The sequence below is a fragment of the Puntigrus tetrazona genome, chromosome 4, assembly GCF_018831695.1.
Source record: "Puntigrus tetrazona isolate hp1 chromosome 4, ASM1883169v1, whole genome shotgun sequence".
Taxonomy (NCBI): Eukaryota; Metazoa; Chordata; class Actinopteri; order Cypriniformes; family Cyprinidae; genus Puntigrus; species Puntigrus tetrazona.
This window is the reverse complement of record NC_056702.1, coordinates 21,248,388-21,276,135: the sequence shown is the minus strand read 5'-3', so window position 1 is coordinate 21,276,135 and position 27,748 is coordinate 21,248,388. Positions and strand designations below refer to the sequence as shown.

Sequence of the window (27,748 nt, the reverse complement as noted above, 5' to 3'; positions counted from 1 at the left end):
GAAATGTACAAATCTGTAAAAAATTAAATCTATATAACTTCCTGATCATGTGACCCGATGATGTCACACCAGTTGTATTATCTGCACATAATTCCGACAAACGTTATAAATGATTATCATTAAGACCAGTCCAGTTCCGGCACATTCAGCTTTATCGTGCTAACAGGGGTCCGCCTTGATGTAGGGAAAGAAGGAAAAGAGAATTTTTTTAGAGCTATGATAAACTAATTGGAACAAGAAATATTGAGATACTTTAGGAAACTACTTTTAGTAACAACTAATACCGCATTGGGGAAAAAGTACTAGTCACGTTTAAGGGATAGTTCAACCAATAATGTAAACTTAAAGGAAACTGGTGCTTGACCCTGCCTCTATTTGTGACCATGTTTTTTAATAAATTCTGATCCAGATGGATCCACCCACCTCGTTACATCAGCCCTGTAACAGTTTTTATGCCTGTAGATTCAGAATAATTTCAAAAACTATATTCTTTTATAAAGCAGAGAAAGGCTTGACATTCAGGCTCGACAGTGAAGCCTTCGATGTCGAAAGCATTTTAACAGCTGGCAAACTAATTTTGCACCAATATCTGTACCCTATTCGGATTTCAGAGTAAAAATATTTGTACATTTTAAGCTCTGAAATGCATTTTTATCACTCGCCATTGTGACAACTCTCCATCAGGTAGTAGTAGCCTAAAGATTTCAGAGGCAATGTGGATTAACGTAATTGACAAATGCAGTCCGCCACAAATTCAAACCAATTGAGAAATCCTCAGAAAAGAACCGCTTTGAAAAAGCAAGAAAAACAAGCAAAGTGACAAATTAATATTGTTTAACATATTCTAGGAAAACAAAAACCTTGGGACAAACCAGGCTCAGTTGGGGCCAGGTCTTCTTTGGCAGAACAACCGGCCCTTAACTTTAGTTCAATTTTAAACGCAGCCATGTCAGATTGTCTAAAGGACTTTTTGATAGTTTTTTTGTTTTGTGTCTGTGTCTGGTTGCGGTGATCTGTCCATGGGGCTCATCTGCCAGAGGTAACATATACAGAGTAAACAATAATGGGCCAAGAACTGAACCCTGTGGAACTCCGCAATTAAGAGGTATAGTGGAGGACGTCTGATGACAATACGAACATTAAAACATCTTTAAGACAAAACCATTGTAAGACGTCTCCAAACGTCACACGGTCTAAGCTTTTTCCCCTTACGTTACTTTTACTTTTGTACTTTAAGTAGTTTTAAACCAGTACTTTTACTTGAGTAAAAAGCTTGAGTTGATACTTCAACTTCTACAGAACCCTTTTTAAACCCTAGTATCTATACTTTTCCTCGAGTAAAGAAAGTGAATACTTTTGACACCAGGGATAAAGATGTTGAGTGGATGCTCTCCACACATAGTACATGTTCATTAAGTTTTTTTTCTTTAATTGCGCTAAATGCCAGCCCTAAGCCATTGAGATGTACAAGTACTTACATAAAAACCTATACAAAGCAGCCAGAAAGAAAAACATCTGATGTACTGTCCAAAGACCATAACTTTGCAAAAAGATGAGCACTGATTCCAGAGGAGGAGCCTTTCTAAACTACAGAGGAGAGCAGAGTAAACGTGCATGTTGTGACATGTTAACAAGAAGTTTTAACTTGCAATATATAAGTACTGTACAGCACAGCACTGTAGGACGAAGAACAAAGACCTACACACATTACCTGAAGTGAGTGCTTTATTTTTTTGGGGTTGTTTTTATTGTTACTTTTGTGTATCTAAGATTTTGATGCTGTGGTGAAGTAATTACTGCAATTTCATTCATTTAAACTTAGAGTTACTGTGTAAGGGAATTACAGAAAGTTTGTTGTCACATGGTGTGCTTTTGGGTATTATTGAGTTACAGCATTTCTTATCGTGTGCTCTTAACTCTTTGAGTGAGAAACTATCACCAGATGCAAATACTGTATCATTGTTTCTGTATGGTGAACTCTATAATAGAATAATTCAGCAAAAGGAGCAGAATTATGTACCGATGTGTGCAACATGTTGCTTCACGATATTCAATCCACAAACATAGTTTTGAGTGTTTTTTCAGTTAATTTGATATAATTATAGCCCCAACAAGCCATTATCGGGATCCAAACACTGTTCTGTTTTCAGCAGCATTCAATGGCATTTTCATATATTATTATTTGATAGGCCAATTTCACTTTTTTGCAGAAATGAACGCACTACGGAACTGCTTTTTCCTAACGCAAACTTTTAACTCATATAATGGGCTATTTCACATGCAGAGATGAAGGATCAGATGATGAAGTTACTATAGAGGAACGCTCTCTGAACAAACAATTGATCAAAGGTTCAGAGACTATGCCTTTGATAAACAACAGAAAACAGTTGTTTTCAGGGTAACATTAGTCTGTATGTTGAGTATAGCGCTACACCTCTAGTTAAACACAGGTTCAAACCTGTTTTTTTTTCAAAATTGCATTCCTGAAAATCATATATATCAGCCAAATTCAGATCGCTATAACTTATGTTTCGATCCTAGATTGCATGAAATGATTTATTATTTTCCTTTTCTCACCACCCGACTTGCGTCTACAAAATCGGTTGCGCCAATTTTATTTTATTTTTTTGTGCGTGGCCTTGTTTGTATAATTGAGAGAAAGCAGTAGTTGTATTTTATCAATGCTCAGAGGAAAAACTAAAACTAAAAATAGACATAAGCCACATACAATGCACGCCAAGAGTGAGGCCCTCTAGAGAATGCCTGAGAATTTGCTCCTTATATTATTCTGCTGCATTTCCTCATTCCTCTTTCCAACCGTGACCACACACCCATAATACTGATTTGGATTATTACAGTGTTTTCTGTAGTTGATGACACCATGAATTTACAAGGGGGAAATTGAATATGCATGAAAAGCCACCAAACACAGTTGCATTTATTTACTTATTAGTAAATAATATTACTTCATGAGATATTGAAACATATGGATTTTAAAGTGTCACAAACTGTACTGATTCTAAACTTACAAGTATTAAACAGCACTGAGCGTACATTAGTTTTTGCTAACACAACTCAAAGCAATCATATCAGGTTGACATAAACCAGATTATTCAGATATTTTTATTCACAGCTTAATTAGCCAAATCGTATTTGAGAATCTAGGTTCACAGTTTAAGAGCGGAGGTTCAGATGTTTTGTTTTTATTGACCTGCAGCCATGAGCCGATGAAGGAAGATGGCATCTTTTAAAGAGTTGCTTGTGGACTCCCTGAGAGAGCTGGTAGAAGTTGAACTGAAGGAGTTTCATTGGCGCTTAAGGAATGCATATCATATATCAAAGGCTGAAATGGAGAAGGCAGATATATTTGACACAGTAGATAAGATGGTGGTGAGTTTTGGACCAGAAGAAGCTGTGAAAATCGTGGTAGACATCCTGAAAAAATGAAGCAAAATGATCTGGCTGAACAGTTGGAGAATGAACACAAGCAAGGTAACATTTCATTTACTGTGACTGTAACGTGATTAAATATTTAACAGTGTGAAGGTTTTACTTAAAACCTTTTTCCTCTTGGCTCTGCTGATGTGTGTTTTAAATGTTTCCTAGTGAGTGATTCTTTCTTTCTCTCTCTCACAGCTCAGGCTAAGAGCAATATGAAAATACCTGTTGCTGTTGGAGGTAATTCACAACATATCTGGAGTAAATATCAAAGACTGTCTGTAAAAGGAAACAAGAAAATATTACACAAGCAGCAATTACAGGGATGAAGAAAATAGAAACAGATATAGAAAACATGAAAAACATTATTAATGATAATCTGGTATGAAAATATTTCTCAAATATGTTAATTTTTTCCCCTCAACATTTATTACAGAGCCGAAAAACTGTTTTGAAATTCACAAAACAAACATGAAGAAGAAAGTAGAATATATTTTTGAGGGTGACAAAGAAAATAAAGCACAACTCAAGGCTGTTTACACAGATCTGTTCATCACAGAGGGAGATATGAAAGATGTCAAACATGAGCATGAGATTCTGAAGATTGATGATGCTTTCAAGAGCAAAAATACACAGAACAAACCAATCCACTGTAATGATATATTTACCGAACTGAGTAAAAACAATGAGAAAAAGATTGTGCTGACCAAAGGAGTCGCTGGCATTGGAAAAACCGTCTCTGTGCACAAGTTCATCCTGGACTGGGCAGAAGGAAAATCCAATCAAGATATACACTGTGTGTTCCTGATTCAGTTTAGAGAAATCAATGTGATTAAAGAAAAAGAAGTCAATCTCCATGAGTTTCTGCTGAAATTTTATCCTAAACTGAATGACTTGGAGAAATCAAAGCTATATAAGGAATGTAAGCTAGCATTTATATTTGATGGACTTGATGAGAGTCGACTGAAATTTAACTTTACAAGTAAAACATTGGACACTGTTGAGGAAAGAGCATCTGTAGATGTGCTCATTACAAGTCTGGTCAAAGGGACTCTGCTTCCATCAGCTCTTGTCTGGTTGACATCACGACCAGCAGCAGCCAATCAGATTCCTCCTCAGTATGTAGGTTTGTTCACAGAGGTGCAAGGATTCACTGACCAACAGAAGGAGGAGTACTTCAGAAAGAGATTCACAGATGAGAGTCTGTCCTCCAGAATCATCTCACACATTAAGATGTCTCGTAGTCTCTACATCATGTGCCACATTCCTGTGTTCTGCTGGATCACAGCCACAGTACTTCAGGATATTCTCACTGAGAACAATGAAGAGAACATCAGCACAACACTCACTGAAATGTACATTCACTTCCTGAGGATACAGATGAACATAAAGAGTCAGAAATATGATGAACAACAAGAAAGAGAATGTTCAGAACACTTACAATTAAATAAAGAGATGATTTTGAAGTTAGCCAAGCTAGCGTTTGAACAGTTAAAGAAGGAAAACATTGTGTTTTATGAGAAAGATCTGAAAGCATGTGGTATTGATGTGAGTAAAGACACTGAGCTCACAGGAATGATCACTGAGATCTTTAGGAAGGAAGTTGGACTTTACAAGAGAAAGGTTTATTTTTTTGTACATCTAAGTGTTCAAGAGTTCCTCGCTGCATTGCATGTGTTTATCTGTTACCTGAACAAGGACAAGGAACAGCTTCAGTTTTTCTTTGAGGGTTCACAAACTAAAGTCATAAAAAGCTTACATTTCATTTTAGAAAGGTCAAATTGCATGACTTAACAAAGAGAGCCACTGATAAAGCAATGCAGAGTAAAAGAGGGCATCTGGACCTTTTCCTGCGGTTTCTGATGGGAATTTCACTAGAATCCAGTCAAAACCTGCTCAAAGGCCTGATCACACACACTGAAGACACCACAGAGAGCATCAGAAAAGTAAATGCACACATTAAAAATTTACAAAAAATAGACATGTCAGACGAAGCTTCAGTCAACTTATTTTACTGCTTACTTGAGCTCAAAGATAATTCATTATATGAGGAAATCCAGAGTTACCTCAGTTCAGATGAACATCCAGGAAGAGATCTCTCATCTTCAATGTGCACAGTGCTGACCTACATACTACTGATGTCAGAGAAGATGCTGGATGAGTTCAACCCAAAGATGTTCACATCATCATCTTTCAACTACACAAGACTCATTCCAGCTGTGAGATGCTGCAGAAAAGCCCTGTAAGTAATTTTACTGACTCCTGTTCAATCAAATGTTTTGTTCTACATCACTGAACAGTCATCCCAAAATATGTGAGGTCTGCCAACTAAAACATTATTTTTTTGGCAGATTTGACGGATGTGGTTTTGATAAAAGATGCTGTGAAACTGTGTCTTCTGCTCTACAATCATCAAACTCTCATCTGATAGAGCTAAACCTGAGCAGCAATCACCTGCAGGATTCAGGAGTGAAGCTGCTTTCTGATGGATTAAAGAGTCCACACTGTCAACTGAACATACTGAGGTTTGTCATTTAGATTCATTGATTGACAATGTTCAGATATGTGAATAAATAGGTGTTTCATAACAATAGCTAGCAGACATTTCCCCTGTCTATACTGTGATATTATTGTATCAGTGGCATTTTCTACAAGAACACAAGGCAGGCAATGCCTTCTCAAAAAACCTCAAATTCTGTAATGCAGTTTTTCCAAATAATTAAAAGGCCCTTAATCATTGGCAGCTCCAAGATGTTTGTTGGTGGTGCTACGTTCAGAGGGGGTGTTAAAAACTAATTAAATTAAGAGAAAGCAATGAATGCCTAATCTTTAGCAATACATTTTTATATACAGCTGCTTTGAAAAAGGCATATTTTACTTTTTATCTGTGGTATTAAACATCTCCATCCCACTGTCAATACAGTAGTTATACACTTACTGTATACCAAGCACCAAATAAGACACTTACAAAATAATATAATGTATGAACAAATACAGAAAAGGAAGAAAATTGGCTTTTTTCAATTCAATTAAACGCTTTTTTTAAATTCAGGTTTGTCTTTTTTCAATGTTAATTAGAGCGATACCAAGAGTAAAAGAAAAACTTCCCTTAATTTTTTAGTTGGAACAGTTTTCTTTGACTGGAAAATAAAAATTGATTGACATTGACACACAGGATTGGTTTGCAGCGGTCGATCTGAAGGACGTGTGCTTCCATGTCTTGATTCCTCCTTGACACAGAGCGTTTATACCGGTTTGCGTTTGGGGGCCGAGGTCGGCATTATAAAGTCCTCCCCTTCTGGCTACCTGTGCTCCCTGTCCCCCCGCACCTTCACAAAGGTCTTGGAGGGCGCCCTTGCCCCATTATGGGAAGTGGGCATCAGGATCCTCAACTATACAATGTTATTTGTCCCAGTAAAGAAACTGTTACACATCCGTAATGACTTCACTAATAAGTATAAATATAAATCATACAGAATAGATGTATGTGCTGTAAAACATACATAGTCTCTTGTCATTGTCTCTATGATAATTACCAGTCATGGAAATAAAGCAACACTTACAAACATGATGAGTCGCTGATGGACGTTCATCAATACTCTGATATCCATAGTTTATGTGACATAATCCATATTCACTTTGTCCATAAACACTTGCTCCATTCAAACAGCCGCAACGTAAACAGAGACAGATAATTGGCACTTTCTTGATGACATCATCATACCGATCATTAATATTTAATGTTTCTTAAAATGTTGTTAGAAAGTAGCAAATGATAATCAATTGATTTTCGGTTTTGTCTAAGAAAATTGAAGAAACCATTTGTAAATAATGAAAAAAATATGCAAAAATATCTTTGGGGTAAAAAGCGCCCTGCTATTGGGGCTAAAGGAGCACATTGTCACGTTAAAACGAAAGATGAGAATTTTAATAATTCACATTCTCCGGCGGCTCCACATTATAAACAAACATGAAAAAAGGTAACAGGGTCTTCGGTAAGTGAAGTTCAATTTAGAAACTCAAAAGTTAATTTTTATCCGATTGTTTCCAACACGAGTAGTAACTCAGGCAGGCATAATAATAAATATATGTCTGACTTTTCCATTTGTTAAATGGTAAATGGTAAATAGAGATAATTACCATGTTTAGAATGAAACTATCATATTTCTGATATTAATCATATTATACAATACAATATAATTTGGTTTTACTACTGTAAATATATATTACATTTTTGGATATCCTTTAATACTTTCAGAATCTTTAATAGCCTTATTTTTTGCAATTATGACTTATTCTGAAGCAATGTTAATCACTAATCCTATTACTACTTTAATTGCAAAATATTACATTTGATCTATAAATTCACTTATTATAAGGTAATTGCTATTTTCTAGATCCAGTAAGTTATAAAATAAATAAATTAGACTGATAAATACATCTGCATTGAATTATATTATGAGATCCTTTCAAATGCATTTTTTTTTAAAACATGATTGTGGAAATTATACTTTTTCTAAATAAATTAAAAAAGCAATATTAGTTGCTAAACAAACCATGATTCAAATTACAGGCTGTGTAGCTGTGATCTCACTGCTCAGTCCTGTGAAAGTTTGTCATTAGCCCTACAATCCTCAAACTCTGTCCTGAGAGAATTGGACCTGAGTAACAATGACCTGCAGGATTCAGGAGTGAAGCTTCTTTCAGAAGGAAACTCTAAGCTGGAGAAATTAAGGTTTGAGTTTCAAATTTGTATTTGTATTTTTTTTTAAATCACATTGTTAAAATTATACAATTATAAAATAATAAAATTATACGACTACTTTGTTCTTCTTGTTCAGATTGTCCATCTGTAATCTCAATGCACAGTCTTGTGGGACTTTATCATCAGTTTTACAATCATCAAACTCTGTCCTGAGAGAACTGGACCTGAGTAACAATGACCTGCAGGATTCAGGAGTGATGCTTCTTTCTGAAGGACTGAAGAGTCCAAACTCTAGGCTGGAAATGTTAAGGTCTGAGTTTTAAATGTGTGTATATATATATATATATATATATATATATATATATATATATATATATATATATATATATATATATATAGAGAGAGAGAGAGAGAGAGAGAGAAAGATACACTGATAAGACTAATTCTGTATGCAACTACTTTGTTCTTCTTGTTCAGATTGTCCATATGTAATCTCACTGCTCAGTCTTGTGAGAGTTTATCATCAGTTTTACAATCTTCAAACTCTGTCCTGAAAGAACTGGACCTGAGTAACAATGACCTGCAGGATTCAGGAGTGAAGCTGCTCTCTGAAGGACTGAAGAGTCCAAACTCTAATCTGGAGATACTGAGGTAAATAGTTTTCCATAGTTTGCTTGCATACTCTGAGTAATTGTTGCTGATATGACAGATCTATTTCAGAACCAGCCGCTATCAAAATAATCTGGCTGCATTCCCGGTGTAATAATTGCGCTGTAAATGATTGCACTGTTCAATTTCAGTGTTAAAAACGTTAAGAATAATTTTTACTCACAATTGTTCTTTTCATTTTCTTACTCGTTTGTCAATATCTCACTTTTGTTTCCGTTTGCAAAGCTTCATGCTCAGCATGCCTACATTGTAAAACAGATTTGTGCTAAATGTTTCATTTATCGTTAAGCTTAACTGTATAATAAACTGAGAAAAGTTCATTTTAATTAAGAATGTCTGATACTGGAAAAAGTAAACCATTGTGTCATTTTGTGCAAATCTTTTATGTGGGTGAGGGTAGCAGCAGATTAGATTAGAACATTAAAAATGTTATGTTTACATTCTTTCTTTTACTGATTTGTTGATTTCAGTAGCAATACCACTATTGTTTGTGAGAGAGATCTAATGCTTTACAATTTGCAATATATATACTAAATGAGCACAAAATTATCTTATCTGTTTTTTTTATTGACCAATCAGTATAAAAATAACTAACAAACTAATACTATGGGGACTGTTGTATGTTTTTGTAGGTTATCTGGCTGTATGGTGACAGAGGAAGGTTGTGGTTATGTGTCTTCAGCACTGACTTCAAACCCCTCACACCTGAGAGAGCTGGATCTGAGCTACAATCATCCTGGAGATTCAGGAGTCAAGCTGCTCTCTGAAAAACAGGAGGATCCAAACTGCTCACTAAATAAACTCAAGTACGTCAAGCAAGAGGTTTTGGTTTAAATATTTCTGTACATCTATGAGTCTAAGAGTTTCTGGAGGATGTAATATAAATATAGAATGAAAGGAAAACAACACTTAACAACATAAAACTCAATCCTCATACATGTGTCTTAGCATTGGACCCAAATAGTTTTGTTGATCAAAGACTTTGCATCAACAGGGGACAGCAAAAAAAAGTTAACAAAAAAGGTTTATACATATTAGTTTTTATATATTAGCGGATTTTAAAAACATTTAAAAATCTAAAATGCATGTTTGATATCCACTTTATATTCTATTCTCAGAAAAATGTAATCAAGCGTTCATTTATGAGCAAAAGAGAGAAATTGTATTAATTGAGATTTTTAACAGTGCAGCCGTGGCTTTATTTGATTAAAATAACAATGATGTTACAAACTCTTTGCAGAGAAAGATGATAATGTCACTCCTCAGTGGTTTGTTCTATAAATAAAATTGTGGTTCACTGCTGATAAGTGTATGTGTATGTGTGTGTGTGTGTGCATTTTTGTGACTTAAGAGGACACACATTTGAACATGACACTTATAAATCACACAGAATGGTGTTTATTGAAAATCTAAAATAGCAGAAAGTTGCCTGTAAGGAATAGGGTTGGTTTAAAGTGCTAAAAATCAATATACTATGAAGAGTATCCATAAACCACAATAGTTTTTGTTTGTTTGTTTTGTTTTTGTTTTGTCTTGTTTCCAGCCAAAAGAAAGAAAAGTGTTTGCAACTTCATAGCGTTTTATCGATTGACTGTGACTGTCTGTTTTCTAGAGTTGATCATGGAGGAGAATCCAGGATTACTGCAGGACTCAAGAAATGTACGTACCCCCAGCCCCCCATAGCAGGTTTACAGTATCTTCTACCCCTTATCCATAAACCTACCTATCACAGAAACATGTGCAGAACACTAGGTCTACTTCAAAACAACTTTTGACTGGTTTGTAAGCTTTTCTAACAAGCGAGGACCAGTCAAAGGTCTCACTAGTCGGTTGTCTTGATCTTTCACTGTATAAGTGAGAACATTTACGTTAAACCAGTAAACTAAACATACACACACACAGCTGTAGTGATTATTGTTGTGTTCTAAATGTCTCTGTTCTTATCTTCAGATGCCTGTTTTTTTACACTGGATCCAAACACAGCAAACAAGTATCTCAGTCTGTCTGAGGAGAACAGAGAGGTGAAGTGTGTGAAAGTGAAACAGTCATATCCTGATCATCCGGACAGATTTGATCACTGGCCTCAGGTGTTGTGTGGAGAGAGTCTGTGTGGGCGCTGTTACTGGGAGACTGAGTGGAGTGGACACGTGTGTATATCAGTGTCTTATAAGAGCATCAGCAAAAAGAGAATGGGTGAAGAGTGTGTCTTTGGACGCAATGATCAGTCCTGGAGTTTGTTCTGCTCTCCTGAGAGATACTTATTCAGACACAGTAACATAGTGAATTGTCTGCCTGTGAAGCCCATCATGATCAGAAGAGCAAGAGTGTATGATATCTCTAGAGTAGGAGTGTATGTGGATGAGAGCGCAGGAACTCTGTCCTTCTTCAGCGTCTCTGACACAATGAGACTCATCCACACAGTCCAGACCACATTCACTCAGACACTCTGTCCTGGGTTTACTGTTTATTATAAATCCTCAGTGAAACTGTGTTGATGAATCAGAAGAGACTGAGGAGATTCTACCCAGAATGCTTTGAGCAGCTGACATATTTGTAAAATTCATACAAACGTTACGGTTACTATTGTAGTTTTAAATAAGCAGTTAGAAAGTATGCATGTTATACTTATTATTTTTATTAACAATAACATTTAAATAGCAAATAAAAACTTTTTAGTAGTTGTTCAACATGTACCTAAAAGCCCAGTTTTTCATTCAGCCATACACCCAAATATTTATAACAACTAACTCTTTCTAAACTCTCCCCCTCTAGTTAAAGTTAAAATAGAGTGATCTGACTTAATGACAATGCTCGCACAGCTGATGACAGATCTTTATTTTAGAGCCAGCAGACAAGTCTCTCCTTAGTGCTCAAAGTATTTGTAATTGTGAGTATTTCTGTAATGTCTGCTAACTGTTAAAGTTACTGTTGTAGTTACCGATTCTTCAAATAAAATACTGTTTCCTTTTGCAATAAGGATCTGTGTCACTTTTGTATTTTGAGTTCTCAAAATAATCTTTAAATACAGCACCCGTAGGTTAACAGTATTTTATTGACCGTTTATATTAATACACAGGATAACTTTGCAAAATTACAATATAGCACATAACATATTAAGCAGTTGACTATGTGACAATATAGTTACAATTTACAGCGCAGTCACATGAACTTCTTTTTTCCTTCAACACATCTATACCAAGGCGGTCTATTGCTCCACTTTAAGGATCAAACAGCTGTAGAATCTGTTAAATAATGCTGCTGCAAATTAAATGAATTAGAAGATCTGGCATCTTTCAAATCATCTCTGATGCATTATTCAAGGTACGAAGATGTCTCCGCCATAAATGACTTTGTGGTGTGGAAAAGTCGATCCAACATGGGAGGAAGGGGAAAAAATTTTAGTTTGAAGAAGCTCCTGTGTCTCCTCACATGGAGCAACGGGAACGCCTGCCTCGTCCACCAGTGTCGGCAACAATCGTAAAGAAAAAGAATTATTTTGATGCTCCAGAGCGTATAAGCATTGTCCTTTAGGTGTGCATTATATGGCATTTTTTTGGTCAAATTTCTATGGTATTTTTGGAAAAACATATTTCAGAATGCATCAACACTACAAAAATTATACTACTTAAAAGCATATTTATTAGTAATGTATTTTATAAGGGTAATATATGTTACTATTCAAAAAAAAGACAACAGTTGTGTTATGAGCAGTTGGCACGTACAGTAAAATGAATGGCTCTCTATGGCTCTCTATGGCTGGTCAACCCAATTTATTTCCTACACTTTACCCCTAAGCTTTATCTCTAACCAGCAAATGGCAGACTTAAATTGAAAACGTTGTCATTAACTAGAAAAAAGAGGTCCAGAGTTGACGGCAATGCTTTCCTGAGCCGCTGCACACCTTGCAGTCCCGAGCCTTGCAGCGAGGTGATTAGTTCCTTGGTATCTTGTCTATTCCCGGAGGTGCATATAGGAGCTCATGAGCTTGTTGGTGGCCCTTTTTCAGGTGGAAGCTGCCTCATCTTCACTACCTTTGATGGTGGGGTGGCTTGGCATTCCCCAGGTGGAGAGCGTGGTTGCAGTGCACCTGTGCACTTGGAGGAAAGGTCCTCATCTACTGTGAGAGCACAAAGCTGCCTCTGGGGCTACGCAAGTATGCCTTCCCCCAAGAGCGCCTTCTAGCGCAGACACTCTGCAAGGCCAAGTGGGAAGAGGAACAGGTCTTGCTGGTTGCGCCATACACCAGCACCTGGTTTTCAGAATTCCTGCTTCTCGTGACAGCCCCTCCCTTGTGCATACCTCTAAAGCAAACTCTTTAAGTCAGTTGAGTTCCTGTAAGGCAGCACTCACCTCCATCAAGAGGGTTGGGGACCTCCAAGTGCATTGTATTCGGGTCGGCCTGCTCTCAGGTTGTCCTAAGACCTTGGTCTGGATGTGTGCCAAAAGTTTGTGGAACCTATGAAAGCGTATTTCTGCCAAGGAAAGGTAATTGTGACTTCGATCTTCGAAATCTGACAGTTTTCTTTTGCAATTGTGAATTTATATTATTTTACAAAACTGAAAAAAGTGTGAATTGCAATTCCGATTATAGATGTCTGAACTGTGAGATAAAAGGTCTGTTTTTATGAAACAGAAACAATCTTGCACAGTAACCAAAGGCCATATCGTTGAATGTTGTAACGGCTCTTTCGGTTTCAGATACTGTAGTATCTTGCCAAGTGTGAACGCATTTAACATTGTAAAATGGGTTTCGGTTGAAGGTAAACTGAATATTAAATAAAAAATGTCTATTGTGTTCAGATAGAACTAGTAACAAGTAATGTGGTTTTACGTAAAGTCATCAACTGTTTGAATCTTGTTAGTCTGAAACCATAATGTTGTGAATGTGTCATGTTGATATATCTGTAAAATAGACAATTACACAATTAAACATATAGATTGCCATATGCCTATGCATAGTAAGCCTATTATTCAGACGATTAAATATATATTTTTATATGTATCTAAGATACTAATAAAATTAATCTTATTTTTATTATTAAATGAAACAGTTTATATAGATTTACTGTGGACTTAACCATATGGTTTAGTTTAATAAAAACATAATTTAAATAAGTGCTGAAGACTATTTATTAGATGTCTACTAATAAGAATTTTGAGATAAATAATAGTTAATGTACCCAATCAGTCTTTTGCCTGTGGTGACTTCACATGATTCCAACACTCACAAAGCATCATTTTTGGACAGCAGTTTGAGTAACCACCCTGACTTAATTTATCCCAGTAGGCGTGTATACCACTTAGATTTTTATTTTTAACATGCATTACAGGTTTATTTCATTTGCTAGCAAGCGTTTAGCAATACGTAAGTAGCAGTAAGGTGTGGCCAAAGCCAGGTATAATTTACCTTGTTTGCAAGTACACTGATCAAAGTACGTTGTTTGCTGGGAGAAGCTTTCACCTAGAGGAGGAGGACAGCAGTCTGTAAGTGTTTTGTATCTTTTCTCATTAGATTTTAGCACAGTTGTATGTTTATTGTGTTTACCATAGTAAACGAGTACTCGGGTTGAGTTTGTTAGCGTGCATTTTGCAGATAGCAAGCACAGTCAGGCCGATTCTGGCTGAAATGCAGCATTGTCAGTTCAGTCTCGGCATTGGTAAGAAAATAATGGGCCAGAGCCTTGCTGACGCTAAAAAACAGTACTGGCTGACAGAAAACTTTTTCTCTATGGGCCAAATGAAAGGTGTTGTTAATGCTACAGCTTTGTACTTGGTGTAGTTGTGTGTAACCTTGTCAAACAATCCTATAGGATTACAATACAAAAAAACTGATAGGATTCCAATTTTAATCATATTTTGGAACCATTCATAGTAGAACAAGACATACATAACCTGTAGGATTTGAATGGGATTTTAATCCTATAAGATTTTTTTTTTGTATTCCAAAGGTGCACTTTTCTGATGTATTTGCTTTCCTAAATGTATTACTTGCCAATAGCTTAAATTCACCCTGATATATACATTGTTCGTTGCATGTTGCACAACCTGCAGTAAAATCGTAAAACAACATGTGAGGTGATCTGTACATCAAACAGCGTCAGCAATAAAATTGAGGCACTGATAATGGATTGATAAAACACACACACACAGTATAATATCCACTGAACCAGATTGAGACTAAAAGAATTGAGAAGGAAAATATGAATGATTGGTCAGAAGCAAGCAAATCCAGTTGCAGTTTAATTGAAATGTTAATAAACACAAGCAGGGATCGATCAATGGCGTCAAGTACAACATAGATAATCCAGAGGCATAAACTTTAACCGTGCAAGGGTTGGGGCAGGCAGCAATCAGGGCAGAGAGAGCAAATTTCAAGACATACAGTCAGCAGGGCAGGAGGCAGAGAATCAAAGGTAGTCACGTGGTCCAGGGTCATACACAGCAGTTGCTATGGTGCTATAGTCACAGGAACTCATGGCTGTATGCGGTGGATTGTTGTGGCAAGGCCGCATATAAAACATGGGAAGCACTGAAGATTTTCTTGTCAGAACAAGCAATATGAAATGTGGAGGGCGAGGGAGATTTTGCACTTGTTAATCGATCACGGATGTGTAGACTCATATGTATGTCCAATGGACGTCGTAGTTAGTTGCCTGGATCTTACCAGATTTACATGTCGTGTGGATGTCCAGATATGGTCCTGGATCAACCAATGCAATATTAATGGGTCACGTGACTCTTTTTGTTGCTTTTTTTTCTTGTTAGACCACTTATAGTGTGTCCCAAAACTAAAAGCACAGGTACATAAAAACACCATATCGATTATGTTTCATATAAACAGTCCACCAAATCTTTCAGTCATTCCAAACATGGTTTACTCTCATCTTGAGTCTGAAAAAAATTAGATCTTTCCTTTTTCTTGACCTGCAGCAACGGATTGGTGAAGGACAATGGCGTCTGTTAAAGAGCTGCTTGTGGACTCACTGAAGGAACTGAGAAAAGCTGAACTTAAGGAGTTTCAGTGGCGCTTAGTGAATTTACATCTTGAGCACCTATCAAGGTCTGAATTGGAAAAGGCAGATAGATTAGAAACAGTAGATAAAATAGTAAAATGTGTTGGACCAGAAGAAGCTGTGAAGGTCATGGTGGACATCCTAAGGCTGATGAGCCAAAATGATCTGGCTGAACAGTTGGAGAATGAACACAAGCAAGGTAACATTTCATTTACTGTGACTGAAACCTCTTTTCCTCTTTACTCTGATGTTTGTGATAAAAGTTTCCCAGTCAATAGTTCTCTCTTTTTCTCTCTCACAGCTCAGACTGAGCGCAATATTAAGACATCTGTTGCTGTTGGAGGTGATTCACAACATATCTGGAGTAAATATCAAATAAGAAATAAGAAAATATGACACAAGCAGCAATTACAGGGCCTGTCGCATCAGATTTTATATAAAGAAAAAAACAGATGATTTGATATCCATTGATCCTATCTAAAAGGGTCTAAAACAGAGATACAGAACAAACATACATATGTTTGTAGACAAACATATTCAGACATCTTAAAACTGAAACCAAGTTGTTAGGGATGGACTGTGCTGTTTTCAGAAATATTAATTTAATCTGTCTGCATCAGTTAGTAATAATGATGATCATGCAGGTAAAATATTTTTCAATGTTTAATTTTTTCAATCTTGTTATCTATTTTTTATTACAGAGCTGCAAAGCTTTTTTGAAACTCACAAAAAAAACATGAGGAAGAAAGCAGAATGTATTTTTGAGGGAAACAAAGAAAATAAAGCACAGCTCAAGGCTGTTTACACAGAACTTTTCATCACAGAGGGAGATATGAAAGATGTCAATCACGAACATGAGATTCTGAAGATTGATGATGCCTTCAAGAGCAAAAAAACACAGGATAAGCCAATCAAATGCAGTGATATATTTACAGAACTAAAAAAAATGAAAAAAACAATGAGAATGAGAAAAAGATTGTGCTGACTAAGGGCATCGCTGGCATTGGAAAAACTGTATCTGTGCACAAGTTCATGCTGGACTGGGCAGAAGGAGAATCCAATCAGGATATACACTGTGTGTTCCTGCTTCCATTCAGAGAGATTAACTTAATGACAAATGAAGATTTCAGTCTCCACGAGCTTCTGCTGGAATTTTATCCTGAACTGAAGGACCTGAAGGACCTGGAGAAATCAAAGCTGTATAAGCAATGTAAGATAGCATTTATATTTGATGGACTTGATGAGAGTCGTCTGCCTCTAAATTTTAAAAGTAGATCATTAAACAATGTTAAGAAAAAAGCATCTGTAGATGTGCTCTTTACAAGTCTGGTCAAAGGAACTCTGCTTCCATCAGCTATTGTTTGGGTGACATCACGACCAGCAGCAGCCAATCAGATCCATCCTCAGTATGTGGGGTTGTTTACAGAGGTGCGAGGATTCACTGACCAACAGAAAGAGGAGTACTTTAGAAAGAGATTCACAGATGAGAGTTTGGCCTCCAGAATCATCTCACACATTAAGATGTCTCGTAGTCTGTATATCATGTGCCATATTCCTTTGTTCTGCTGGATCACAGCCACAGTACTTCAGGATATTCTCTCTGAGAACAATGAAGAGAACATCAGCACAACACTCACTGAAATGTACATTCACTTCCTGCTGATACAGATGGACCTGAAGAACCAAAAGTATGATGAACAAGAAGAAAGAGAACGTACAGAGCACTTACAAATAAATCAAATTATGATTTTAAAGTTAGCCAAGTTAGCATTCGAACAACTGAAAAAGGAAAACATTGTGTTCTATAAGGAAGACTTAAAAGAATGTGGTATTGATGCGAGTAAAGACACTGAGTTCACAGGAATGATTGCTGAGATCTTCAAAAGGGAACACAGACTTCATGGAGCAAAGGTCTTCTGCTTTGTGCATCTGAGTGTTCAAGAGTTTCTTGCTGCAGTGCATGTGTTCATCTGTTACCTGAACAAGAACATGCAGGAGCTTCAGTTTTTCTTTGATGAGCCAAAAGAAAATGTCACATTGGAGGAGTTACTGCAGAAGGCCATTGATAAAGCAATGCAAAGTAAGAGAGGACATCTGGACCTGTTCTTGCGGTTTCTGATGGGAATTTCACTGGAATCCAGTCAAATCCTGCTCAAAGGCCTGGTCACACAGACTGAAGACACCACAGAGAGCATCACCGAAATAACTGAATATATTAAAGAAAAACAAAACAATATATCAGATGAAGCTCTAGTCAACTTATTCTACTGCTTACTTGAGCTCAAGGACCATTCGTTATATGAGGAAATCCAGAGTTACTTCAGTTCAAATGAACATCCAGTAATAGATCTCTCATCTTCAATGTGCACACTGCTGACCTCAGTACTGCTGATGTCAGAGAAGGTGCTCGATGAGTTCAACCCAAAGAGGTTCACATCATCTCCAGCAGACTACAAGAGAATCATTCCAGCTGTGAGATGCTGCAGAAAAGCTCTGTAATTTCACTTTTACATCACAAAACAATTATCTCAAAATATGTGAAATATTTTATGATTAAGAAGAGTACAATAAATGATTGCAAAAACTGGAAACTGAACATCATAAAATAATTTGACTAAAGCATTCTATTTTGGCAGACTTAATGGCTGTGGTTTTGATGAAACATGCTGTGAAACTGTGTCTACTGCTCTACAAGCATCAAACTCTCATCTGGCAGAACTGAACCTGAGTAACAATCACCTGCAGGATTCAGGAGTGAAGCTTCTTTCTGATGGACTGAAGAGTACAAACTGTCGACTGAACATACTAAGGTTTGACATTTCACTGAATCACTATTTTCAAATATGTGGTTAAATAGTTGTTTCATAACTATCAGTTAAGCTGGCAGATATCTTCCCTGTCTGTACTGTACTATGATTGGGCAAAATCAGTGCCATTTTCTCCAAAAAAACAAAGCAGGCAATGCCTCCTCAAAAACCTTGATTAGGTTTAGAGGGGACAGGATTCACTGTATACTATAACAGTATACACTGCGATTTTCATTTTGAGTCAAATTCAACTTTTTGAGCCAAACAAGAAGCAATTAGCAAATGGACAGTCAGATGAATTTCTGACATGTTGCACATTTGAAGCATAGCTACGAACTGACTGCTCTAAACTCTAAACTCTCCCCTCACTGTGCCTGTGCAAAAACAACTTTAAATATTTAAACTTAAAATAGAATGTTGCTGCATTAACTTACCCTTGAGTATTCTCTTCACAGGCTGTGTGGCTGTAATCTCACTTCTCAGTCCTGTGAAAGTTTATCATCAGCTCTACAGTCCTCAAACTCTGTCCTGAAAGAGCTGGACATGAGTTACAATGACCTGCAGGATTCAGGAGTGAAGCTGCTTTCTGATGTACTAAAGAGTCCAAACTCTAAGTTGGAGATATTGAGGTTTGACTTTTAAATACTTACATTTTTATAAATAATTGCACTGTTAAGATTAATTCTGTATGCAACTACTTTGTTCTTATTGTTCAGACTTTCCATCTGTAATCTCACTGCTCAGTCTTGTGAGAGTTTGTCATCAGTTTTACAATCCTCAAACTCTGTCCTGAAAGAGCTGGACCTGAGTAACAATGACCTGCAGGATTCAGGAGTGAAGCTTGTTTCTGATGGACTGAAGAGTCCAAACTCTAAGCTGGAAACACTGAGGTAAATGGTTTTCCATAAACAAATTGCTACTACAACAAAGGTTTATTTTGCTCTCATTGCAATGCCAGAACAATAGACAAAAGTATTTGCATGTATTTTGTCATTTTTGTCATTCTTTATATGTGGATTGATTTTTTTACGTAGTGAAAAAAATCAATAGATTACATTAACATTGAGCCACTTCTAGTCTTGTCCTGCAGTCAGGATGTATCCTCCTGGAGATGCTTGTTAAAGTCATGATGGCTTAACCTGTGTTTTTTCATAAAATTATTTCAAAAATAATAACTGTCACAATATTGCACAACTAACTAAGTCATTAATTTTACAAATAATTACAACCAAATTTCAAAGTATACCAATATGATAATTAAAATATTTGTCTAATAATAAATTAGTCTGCATGTGTCTAAATTATATCTTTCTTCCATCCATGGTTATGTTTATCCACTTTGTATGAAAAACAAGTGAAAAACTGAAGTATTATGCATTATTTATAAGCTGCCTCTCATTTTAGTTCAATTGCTCAATGCTACAAAACGCGGGTCATACTTTAATATCCAGTTATTATTATTAACTATGACAAATCTAATCTATCCACTGGCTTGCTTATTTTGCTGTATATAGTAATCAACAATTCTGTTTGTGTCTTTGGGGGCTGAGACTGTCGTCCCAGTGTTCAATGTAGACTCAAGCTGCAGTTAATATAATTGTTCCTTTTGGATTAAAGTTCCTTAAGCTCAGGTAGGGATGGGTTTTACATTACAGGTTATGTGGCAAAGTTGCCCCTTGATGTTTCTCAATAGTGAAAGATCAAGGACTTGTACTCTCACCTGTGACCACAGCAGCTGTTCCCCAGGCCTTTCAATGGTCTAACCTAGTGAGCACGGCTTCACTAGACCTCAGCAATGGTAAGGGTCTATCTCTAGACTCACATCTGTAGAGATGCAAGGTGTTGCAAGGGGATCGTTCTGTTGCAAAATTTTCTTTGGGATCTAGCACCCCACTTTCTGCATGTCCATTTCCTTGAGTGAGGACATGATGTGTGAAAAGTCAATTTCTTTTACATATTCCTTGAATTCAGGACCATTGTCTGAAACTATTTTGTCAGACAGCCAAACCTGGCAAATAGTTTTAGTGACAATGCTAAATGAGCAAACAATTATATTTATTGTGACAAACTAACATCATGTGGGCTTTTGTATGTTTTGTAGGTTGTCTGGCTGTATGGTGACAGAGGAAGGCTGTGGTTATGTGTCTTCAGCTCTGACTTCAAACCCCTCACACCTGAGAGAGCTGGATCTGAGCTACAATCATCCTGGAGATTCAGGAGTGAAGCTGCTCTCTGAAAAACAGGAGGATCCAAACTGCTCACTGAACAAATTTAAGTATGTTTAAGTTTTTGGTTTCAGTGTCTCTGTATATCTATATGAGTCTTGGAGATTCTAGAGGATGCCACAATATAAAGAATTTATAAAGCATTGGCCCAACGAGCAAAATATTATCTAAACTGCTCAGACAAAACACATGTATAAATAACAACAAAATAGCATACTTCAATCCTTTTTTGTTGTCAATTAGGGAATTAGACAGTTAAATTACAACAAAAATGAAAGACACTTTCCTACAGCGTTTATTATAGAAAAAACTGTTCCACTCAACAATACGCCACCTTTGAGTTTTATTGTTTTGTTTAAAAGTAATCTAAACATTCCAAGATAATATTAATATTGATTTCTGATTTTCTCACAGATTATTTAATGTTTTGTAGTCAGTGTAAACTATGACTTGAATTGAGTCTCATAAACGTGCAGCCAAAAGCCAAGGTCAGAATTTGTATAATTTTAATGGTTTTCATAATGACTGTTGCAAAGCACGTTTGTGTAGCCTAAATTTCTTCAGTTTTTTTGTCATCATTATTATTATTGCTTGATGCATAAGCTGTCTCAAATTATCCCAAATTTTGAAATGAACCTTACTGTTAGTTTAAGGATGTTATATTGTGTAAAATTTTTTGTTACATATGAGGATATAAAATTGGTTATCACAAGGAGAATCCCCACTTTCTTTAAAAGAATATAAATGACACAGAATGGAGTGTATTGAAAATCTATAATAGCAGAAATTCTCTTGTAAGTATTAGGTTTAGGTGTAGAATCCCGACCAAAACAAATGCTTTTTTTACTTTGATTTTCTTTTCTTGGAAAATTAAAAAGAAATCTTAAATCAAGTAAGTTTTTCATCTGCAAATGGGGTAAGCATAATAATCTTAATAATCTAAATTTTCACAAAATATTATTTTGTTTACATCATTAGCAGATAATATTGCTTGTAAACATTTAGATTTTTATTTTTTTTTAGATGAACAATTCTTACTTGCCTAGAAAATCCTACATTTTCTGCAGTGTTAGCAACTGCATAGCCTTTCAATGACTGATTAAATGTACCTGTGTGTGTTTTCTAGTGTTGATAATGGAGGCGAATCCAGAATTACAGCAGGACTGAGGAAATGTATGTTTACACACACACACACACACACACACACACACACACACACACACACACAGCTGTAGTGATTGTTGTTGTGTTCTTAATGTCTCTGTTCTTGTGTTCAGATGAATGTTTTCTCACACTGGATCCAAACACAGCAAACAAATATCTTCGTCTGTCTGAGGAGAACACAGAGGTGACGAGTGTGAGAAAGAAGCAGTCGTATCCTGATCATCCAGACAGATTTGATGTTTGGGAGCAGGTGTTGTGTAGAGAGAGTGTGTGTGGACGCTGTTACTGGGAGACTGAGTGGAGTGGGATTGTGGAGATATCAGTGTCATATAAGAGCATCAACAGGAAGATAGATGATGAGGAGAGTTTGTTTGGAGGTAATGATCAGTCCTGGAGTTTGATCTGCTCTCCTCAGAGATACTCATTCAGACACAGTGACATAAAGACTGATCTCTCTGTAAAGCCCATCATCAGCAGAATAAGAACAACAACAACAGTGCTTAATGATATCTATAGAGTAGGAGTGCATGTGGATGAGAGCACAGGAACTTTGTCATTCTTCAGTATCTCCAACAACATAATGAGACCCATCCACACAGTCCAGACCACATTCACTCAGCTGCTCTATCCTGGGTTTGGTGTTTGGTCTGGATCGCTGAAACTGTGTTGATGAATCAAAAGATACCGAGCAGAGATTCTACCCATAATGCTTTGAGCTGTGAGATAAATCAGTAACGGTGTGATGTTGAGACCATATTCATGACATTAATACTGCAGCTCCACTTCTTTTACTGAAATCTATTATGAAACCTTATCAGATGAATTACATGGATTTAAAACGGGGTCAGATTAAACTGTGTGAGGTATAAAAAAAAGTGTTGTAAAAAGTTAACAACAACAACAAAAGTAATAGCATATTTACAATATCCACAGGGAACTTGAAACAACACAATAAAACAAGAAATCCTAGCTGTTAAAAGCATGTTCAGTCTTTCAGTCCATAACATTAAAATAGTCTTTAAGAATTCCAGCATGCTGTAAATGAGTGTCCACCAGTGTACACAACAATTCAAATAAAGTGATAAAAAAAAGTGAGATGCTGGGATGGTAAGTCTTTAAAACAACTAAATCCAGATGGTGTAGCTCACTGGTGTTTGGTCATTTTTTTCTCAATTTTGTATTCAAAGTAGTATTTTGCCTATATTCAACATGTCATATTTAAAACATTATTATTTAAAATGTATAATTAAACTTCACAAAATGAATAAGGTCATGTGGCAAAAACATTTTGATACTGTGACTTGACTTGATCCTTAGCAAAGCTCGACTTGAATCATTTGAGTTGAGCCACTGACTTGACTTGCTTAATTTGTACATGTATTGACACAATTGGTCAGGTCTTTTCTGTTTGGCCTCTGTTTCACTTATTTTAGACCCCTTCGTAACAGAACAATCGGCTATGCAAGGATCCAGCAGCTTTTCAGGTGGACTTTGGTCATGTATGGACACAGCAAAACTGTTATTAACCCTAGAGCACAAATGTTGATCATTCAAGGACTATTTGCGAGAGTATTTGCATGTTTCTTTGATCTGATGGACTGTATACTACACGTTAATCAGCCGCTCAGATCCTGACTAATCCGCTAGGGCCCCCGGTCATCACTCATGGAGTTAATGCACTATGCTTTATGACTGTGGGATCTTCGCTTACTAGTGTCTCGGAGGAAGAACGTATGCTAGCGTTGTGTCTGTGACGGAAATGGCAGCAGCCGCAGAGTCAACATGCATAATGGCGGACGTTATGTCACAGCTGCCAATGATGAGCCAAGTCAAGCTTCGCTTGATCTTCGTAAGCTGTAGAAGAGTCTCGTCACATCACCGCAGGTCTACTAGAGTCACATCTGATCGGTTCAGAGGCACGTCTCGCCCTCACCAACTATCCAGGGTCACGTAAAGCCACCACTGATTCTCACAAGTTTAGTAGAAGTTTCATAGATTCTGATTGAAGTCATCACTGATCTGAACGAGTTAAGTTAAGTCAGTGTCAATTTTCACCAGTCAGGTCAAGTCATTGCCATTCATCATCTCGTAGCGGACATGTTTGACTCACGTCACTGCTGGTCTGCCAGAGTCAAGTCACATCTCCAATGAGTAATTTTTGTCGTAATGTTCATAAGAGACGCAGACAAAAAACTAAAACGAAAATCTTTTGCCATTTTTGTCAACTGATAAAAACAAGATGAAAATGTTAGGGAAGGATGATTTGGGATAAGATTTATTCAGAATGAATAAGGTTCGCTTTAGATTACAGCCCACGGTTGTGACACTTACACAGTAACTACAGGTAACATTATACATAACTTATACAAGTCAAGTCAGTGGCTCAACTCAAATGATTCAAGTCGAGCTTTATACATAACTATATTTACGTAGAATAAAATGTACTATTACTTGTGTTGTGTATTATGATGTTATATTTATATGTTATCATGGGAGCAGCTGGAAACAAGTTTCCAGTTTTCAACTGTACTGCACTTTGACGGTTTACTGATTCTGACAGACTCGCTGCTGAGAGGACAATAAGCAATGCTTTTTCATTAGGTACTTTACTGTAATTACTAAATTATATTACTACAGTTTACTATTTGTATCAGTAATTTAAGAGATATGTGTCACACATGTGGACTCTTTGTTGTTGTTGCACTGCACAACGGCTGAGGATGAGCTGATCTTATATCTGGGGCTGCTGGATCTGCAATAGGAGCTGGATGATGTGGATCTGGAAGTAGACCTGGCACCTCTCCTGTATCCTGAGTTCTTGATTCTGTCCAGCCATCCTGAATGCCTGCTGGTTCCGTCCAGCCATCCTGAGTCTCTGCTTCAAAACTGCCCCCTAAAGACTGTTCCTCAAGAGGTCCCTCCAGTGCCCGCTCCTCGAGCACTCCCTCCAGTGCCTGTGCCACGTGTGCTCCCTCCAGTGTCTGCACCTCGAGCGCTCCCTCCAGTGCCACCGCGACTGCCAGTGTCTACCAGCCCCTACATTTATCCTCAGCTCACCATCTGGTGTTTGCCAAGGGTCTGCAGGTCTCCATCATCGTCGTGGTTGGAGGATCCCTCGCCTCATCTTCCGGCCTCCGAGTCCTGGACTCCACCTCGGCCTATAGACCCGTCGGCTCCCCCTAGGTTTCTAGCTCCCTCCTCTACACCGTGCTCCACCAGCTCCAAAAGGCCCCATCGTCCCTCTGGCTCCGCCTCGGTCTGTTGTCGACCATCCATCGCCTCGGGATTCCTCTCCTCCTGCTTCACCTGCTACACCCCCCGCCCCCCCCTGGCTCCACCGTGGATCTTCTGGGCTGTGCTCTGGATCCCATGGATCTCCTCCTGCTCCGGATCCCTCCTGTGTCTTCCATGGCTCCTTCCTCCATCTGTTCCTCCTTGGACTCTGTTTGCCGACCCCCTCCTGGGGGCACAACCTCCACCAAAACCTCCCCCCAAGTCCCGCTTTTGTTTTTTTTGTGACCTACTTTTAGTTAATTGTCTTATCATCTTCAGCTGTGTCTTGTTTATTAAGCATTTACGTTGTGTACATTGTCCTGTTGTTTGTATTCAGTTTGTCCGACGTCGTCTTTTATTGCGTGTGGTTTCTGTGTCCTGTCTACCTGCCCTTAACTTTGTTGTTTATTTCATGCCTAGAAGATTAAAACTGTTTAAGTTCATTTTTGTCGTCTAGCACTCCTTTTCTCGCATACCACACTGTGACATTGTTCAAAATGCAGTGCATTTGAGGTTTAAATAAACACTGTTTGACTTGTTAATGTGTATCTGTGTCACGACTGAGGGGTCTGAGGCGTGCAGATCCATATGCAGGCTTTTATTAAACGAAGGCATGGTCAAAACAGGCAGGCGTCAAACAGGGCAAACAGATGTATAAGAGGCGAGGCAATAACAAAATCCAGAAACAGGCGGTGGTCAGATCAGGCAGCAAACAATCAGAAAACCGAAAAACAGACAGGGTCAAAACCAGGGAAATCAGAAACAATAATCCACGAGCGATCTAACAAAGAAACAGGCGAAACAATGCAACCTGCAGTTGAGTGGCTTGCTGCAGTATTTATAGTCCTGGAACAGGAAGTTGTCGCAGAGGGAGTGAATGCAGATCACCCAGAGGTCAGGGCTTGGTGACATAGCCCCCCTCCTAGGAGCGACTCCTGGCGCTCCACAAAACAAACAAAACAAAACATAACTGGGAGCTTGGGAGGGGGTTCCGGGAGGGAGTCAGCACACAGAGTCCAGGGAGGAAGAGATGGAGGGAGGAGCCAGGGAGAAGACAGGAGGAGTCCGGAGCGGGAGGCGATCCAGAGCCCAGCCATGATGGTCAGTGGTGGAGCCGACGGAGGGAGGAGCCATGGAGAGGTAACGGTCATCAACCCCATGGAGCTGACCGACGGCGGCGGAGCAGGTGGTCGAGGAGACTGAGGCGGAGGCGGAGAGCCGAAGAGCCAGGATGACACAGAGGCGCTGGAGACTGGCAGACCCGTGGCGAGCTCCAGGTGGAGGGCAGAGGATGAGTGCTGGGATCCATCGACGACGTGTAGCAAGGGTGGGAGGGTGGGATAACTTGAGGCTTTGCACGAGGCGCGGGCACTGGAGGCTTTGCACGAGGCGCGGGCACTGGAGGCTTTGCACGAGGCGCGGGCACTGGAGGCTTTGCACGGCAGGCGGCCATCTTGGGAAGCGGCGCTGGGCAGGCGGCGGCCATCTTGGGAAGCGGCTCTGGGCAGGCGGCGGCCATCTTGGGAAGCGGCGCTGGGCAGGCGCGCCATCTTGGGAAGCGGCTCTGGGGGCGGCGGCCATCTTGGGAAGCGGCCATCTTGGGAAGCGGCTCTGGGCAGGCGGGAAGTTGGCCATCTTGGGCGGTGGCTCGGGGAAGTCAGCCATCTTGGGCGGCGGCTTGGGGAAGTCGGCCATCTTGGGGATTAATGCAGTGTCTTCTTCCTCCATAATACCCAACGTGAGAGCTGACCCCACAGTCACTAAACCAAACTCAATAAACTGTGCAAGTGATTCACGTGGACCCTCTCGAACAAGTTGTGATTTGAGTGGCTGATTTATTCCCTCGTGAAAAAATTAAATTAACAAAAAATCAGAGAGGTAAGCCAGGTCCAGAAATTCCTGAGTATAATCCTCAAGTGATCGGGTGCCCTGCTTGAGGGTTAGCAAAGACATTGCAAGGTGCATACCTGGCCATGGTTCGGGTGAAAAGCCGCTGGATCCTGGTGTGAGGTTGCATTCTGTCACCAATGAGCGGTCTGAGGCGTGCGGATCCATATGCAGGCTTTTATTAAAGTAAGGCATGGTCAAAACAGGCAGGCGTCAAACAGGGCAAACAGGAGTATCAGAGATGAGGCAAACACAAAATCCAAGAACAGGCGAAGGTCAGGTCAGGCGGCAAACAATCAGAATATCGAAAGACAGGCAGGGTCAAAACCAAGAGAACTAAGACTAAGGAAAACTCGGGAAACAACAATAGAAACAGGCGAAACAATGCAACCTGCAGTTGAGTGGCTTGCTGCAGTATTTATAGTCCTGGAACTGAAAGTTGTCGCAGAGGGAGTGAATGCAGATCACCCAGAGGTCAGGGCTCCATCTGCTGGCTTGGTGACAATCTGTCTGTCATTAAAGTTATGTTATTAAAGTTATTTATCGTGAGGGCATTTTTACTCATAC

General features: G+C 38.4%; 2 protein-coding genes across 2 annotated transcripts in view; both read left to right on the top strand.

Annotated features, from left to right (window-relative positions):
• The window catches only part of LOC122342952 (NACHT, LRR and PYD domains-containing protein 3-like), a 924,523-nt gene that overhangs the window by 216,766 nt on the left and 680,009 nt on the right, over positions 1-27,748 (top strand). The window lies entirely within an intron of this gene.
• On the top strand, positions 39-25,737 carry LOC122342288. Its single transcript, XM_043236085.1, is given in 22 exon segments — positions 39-1,716; positions 3,218-3,492; positions 3,637-5,178; positions 5,181-5,680; positions 5,790-5,963; positions 8,012-8,173; positions 8,280-8,453; positions 8,621-8,794; positions 9,445-9,618; positions 10,425-10,471; positions 10,763-11,295; positions 12,819-12,931; positions 15,756-16,024; positions 16,127-16,189; positions 16,527-16,766; positions 16,769-18,320; positions 18,462-18,635; positions 19,088-19,261; positions 19,349-19,522; positions 20,734-20,907; positions 21,984-22,030; positions 22,135-25,737. Coding segments are annotated over 20 exon segments (6,831 nt in total). The 5' UTR covers positions 39-1,716; positions 3,218-3,492; positions 3,637-3,822; the 3' UTR covers positions 22,692-25,737.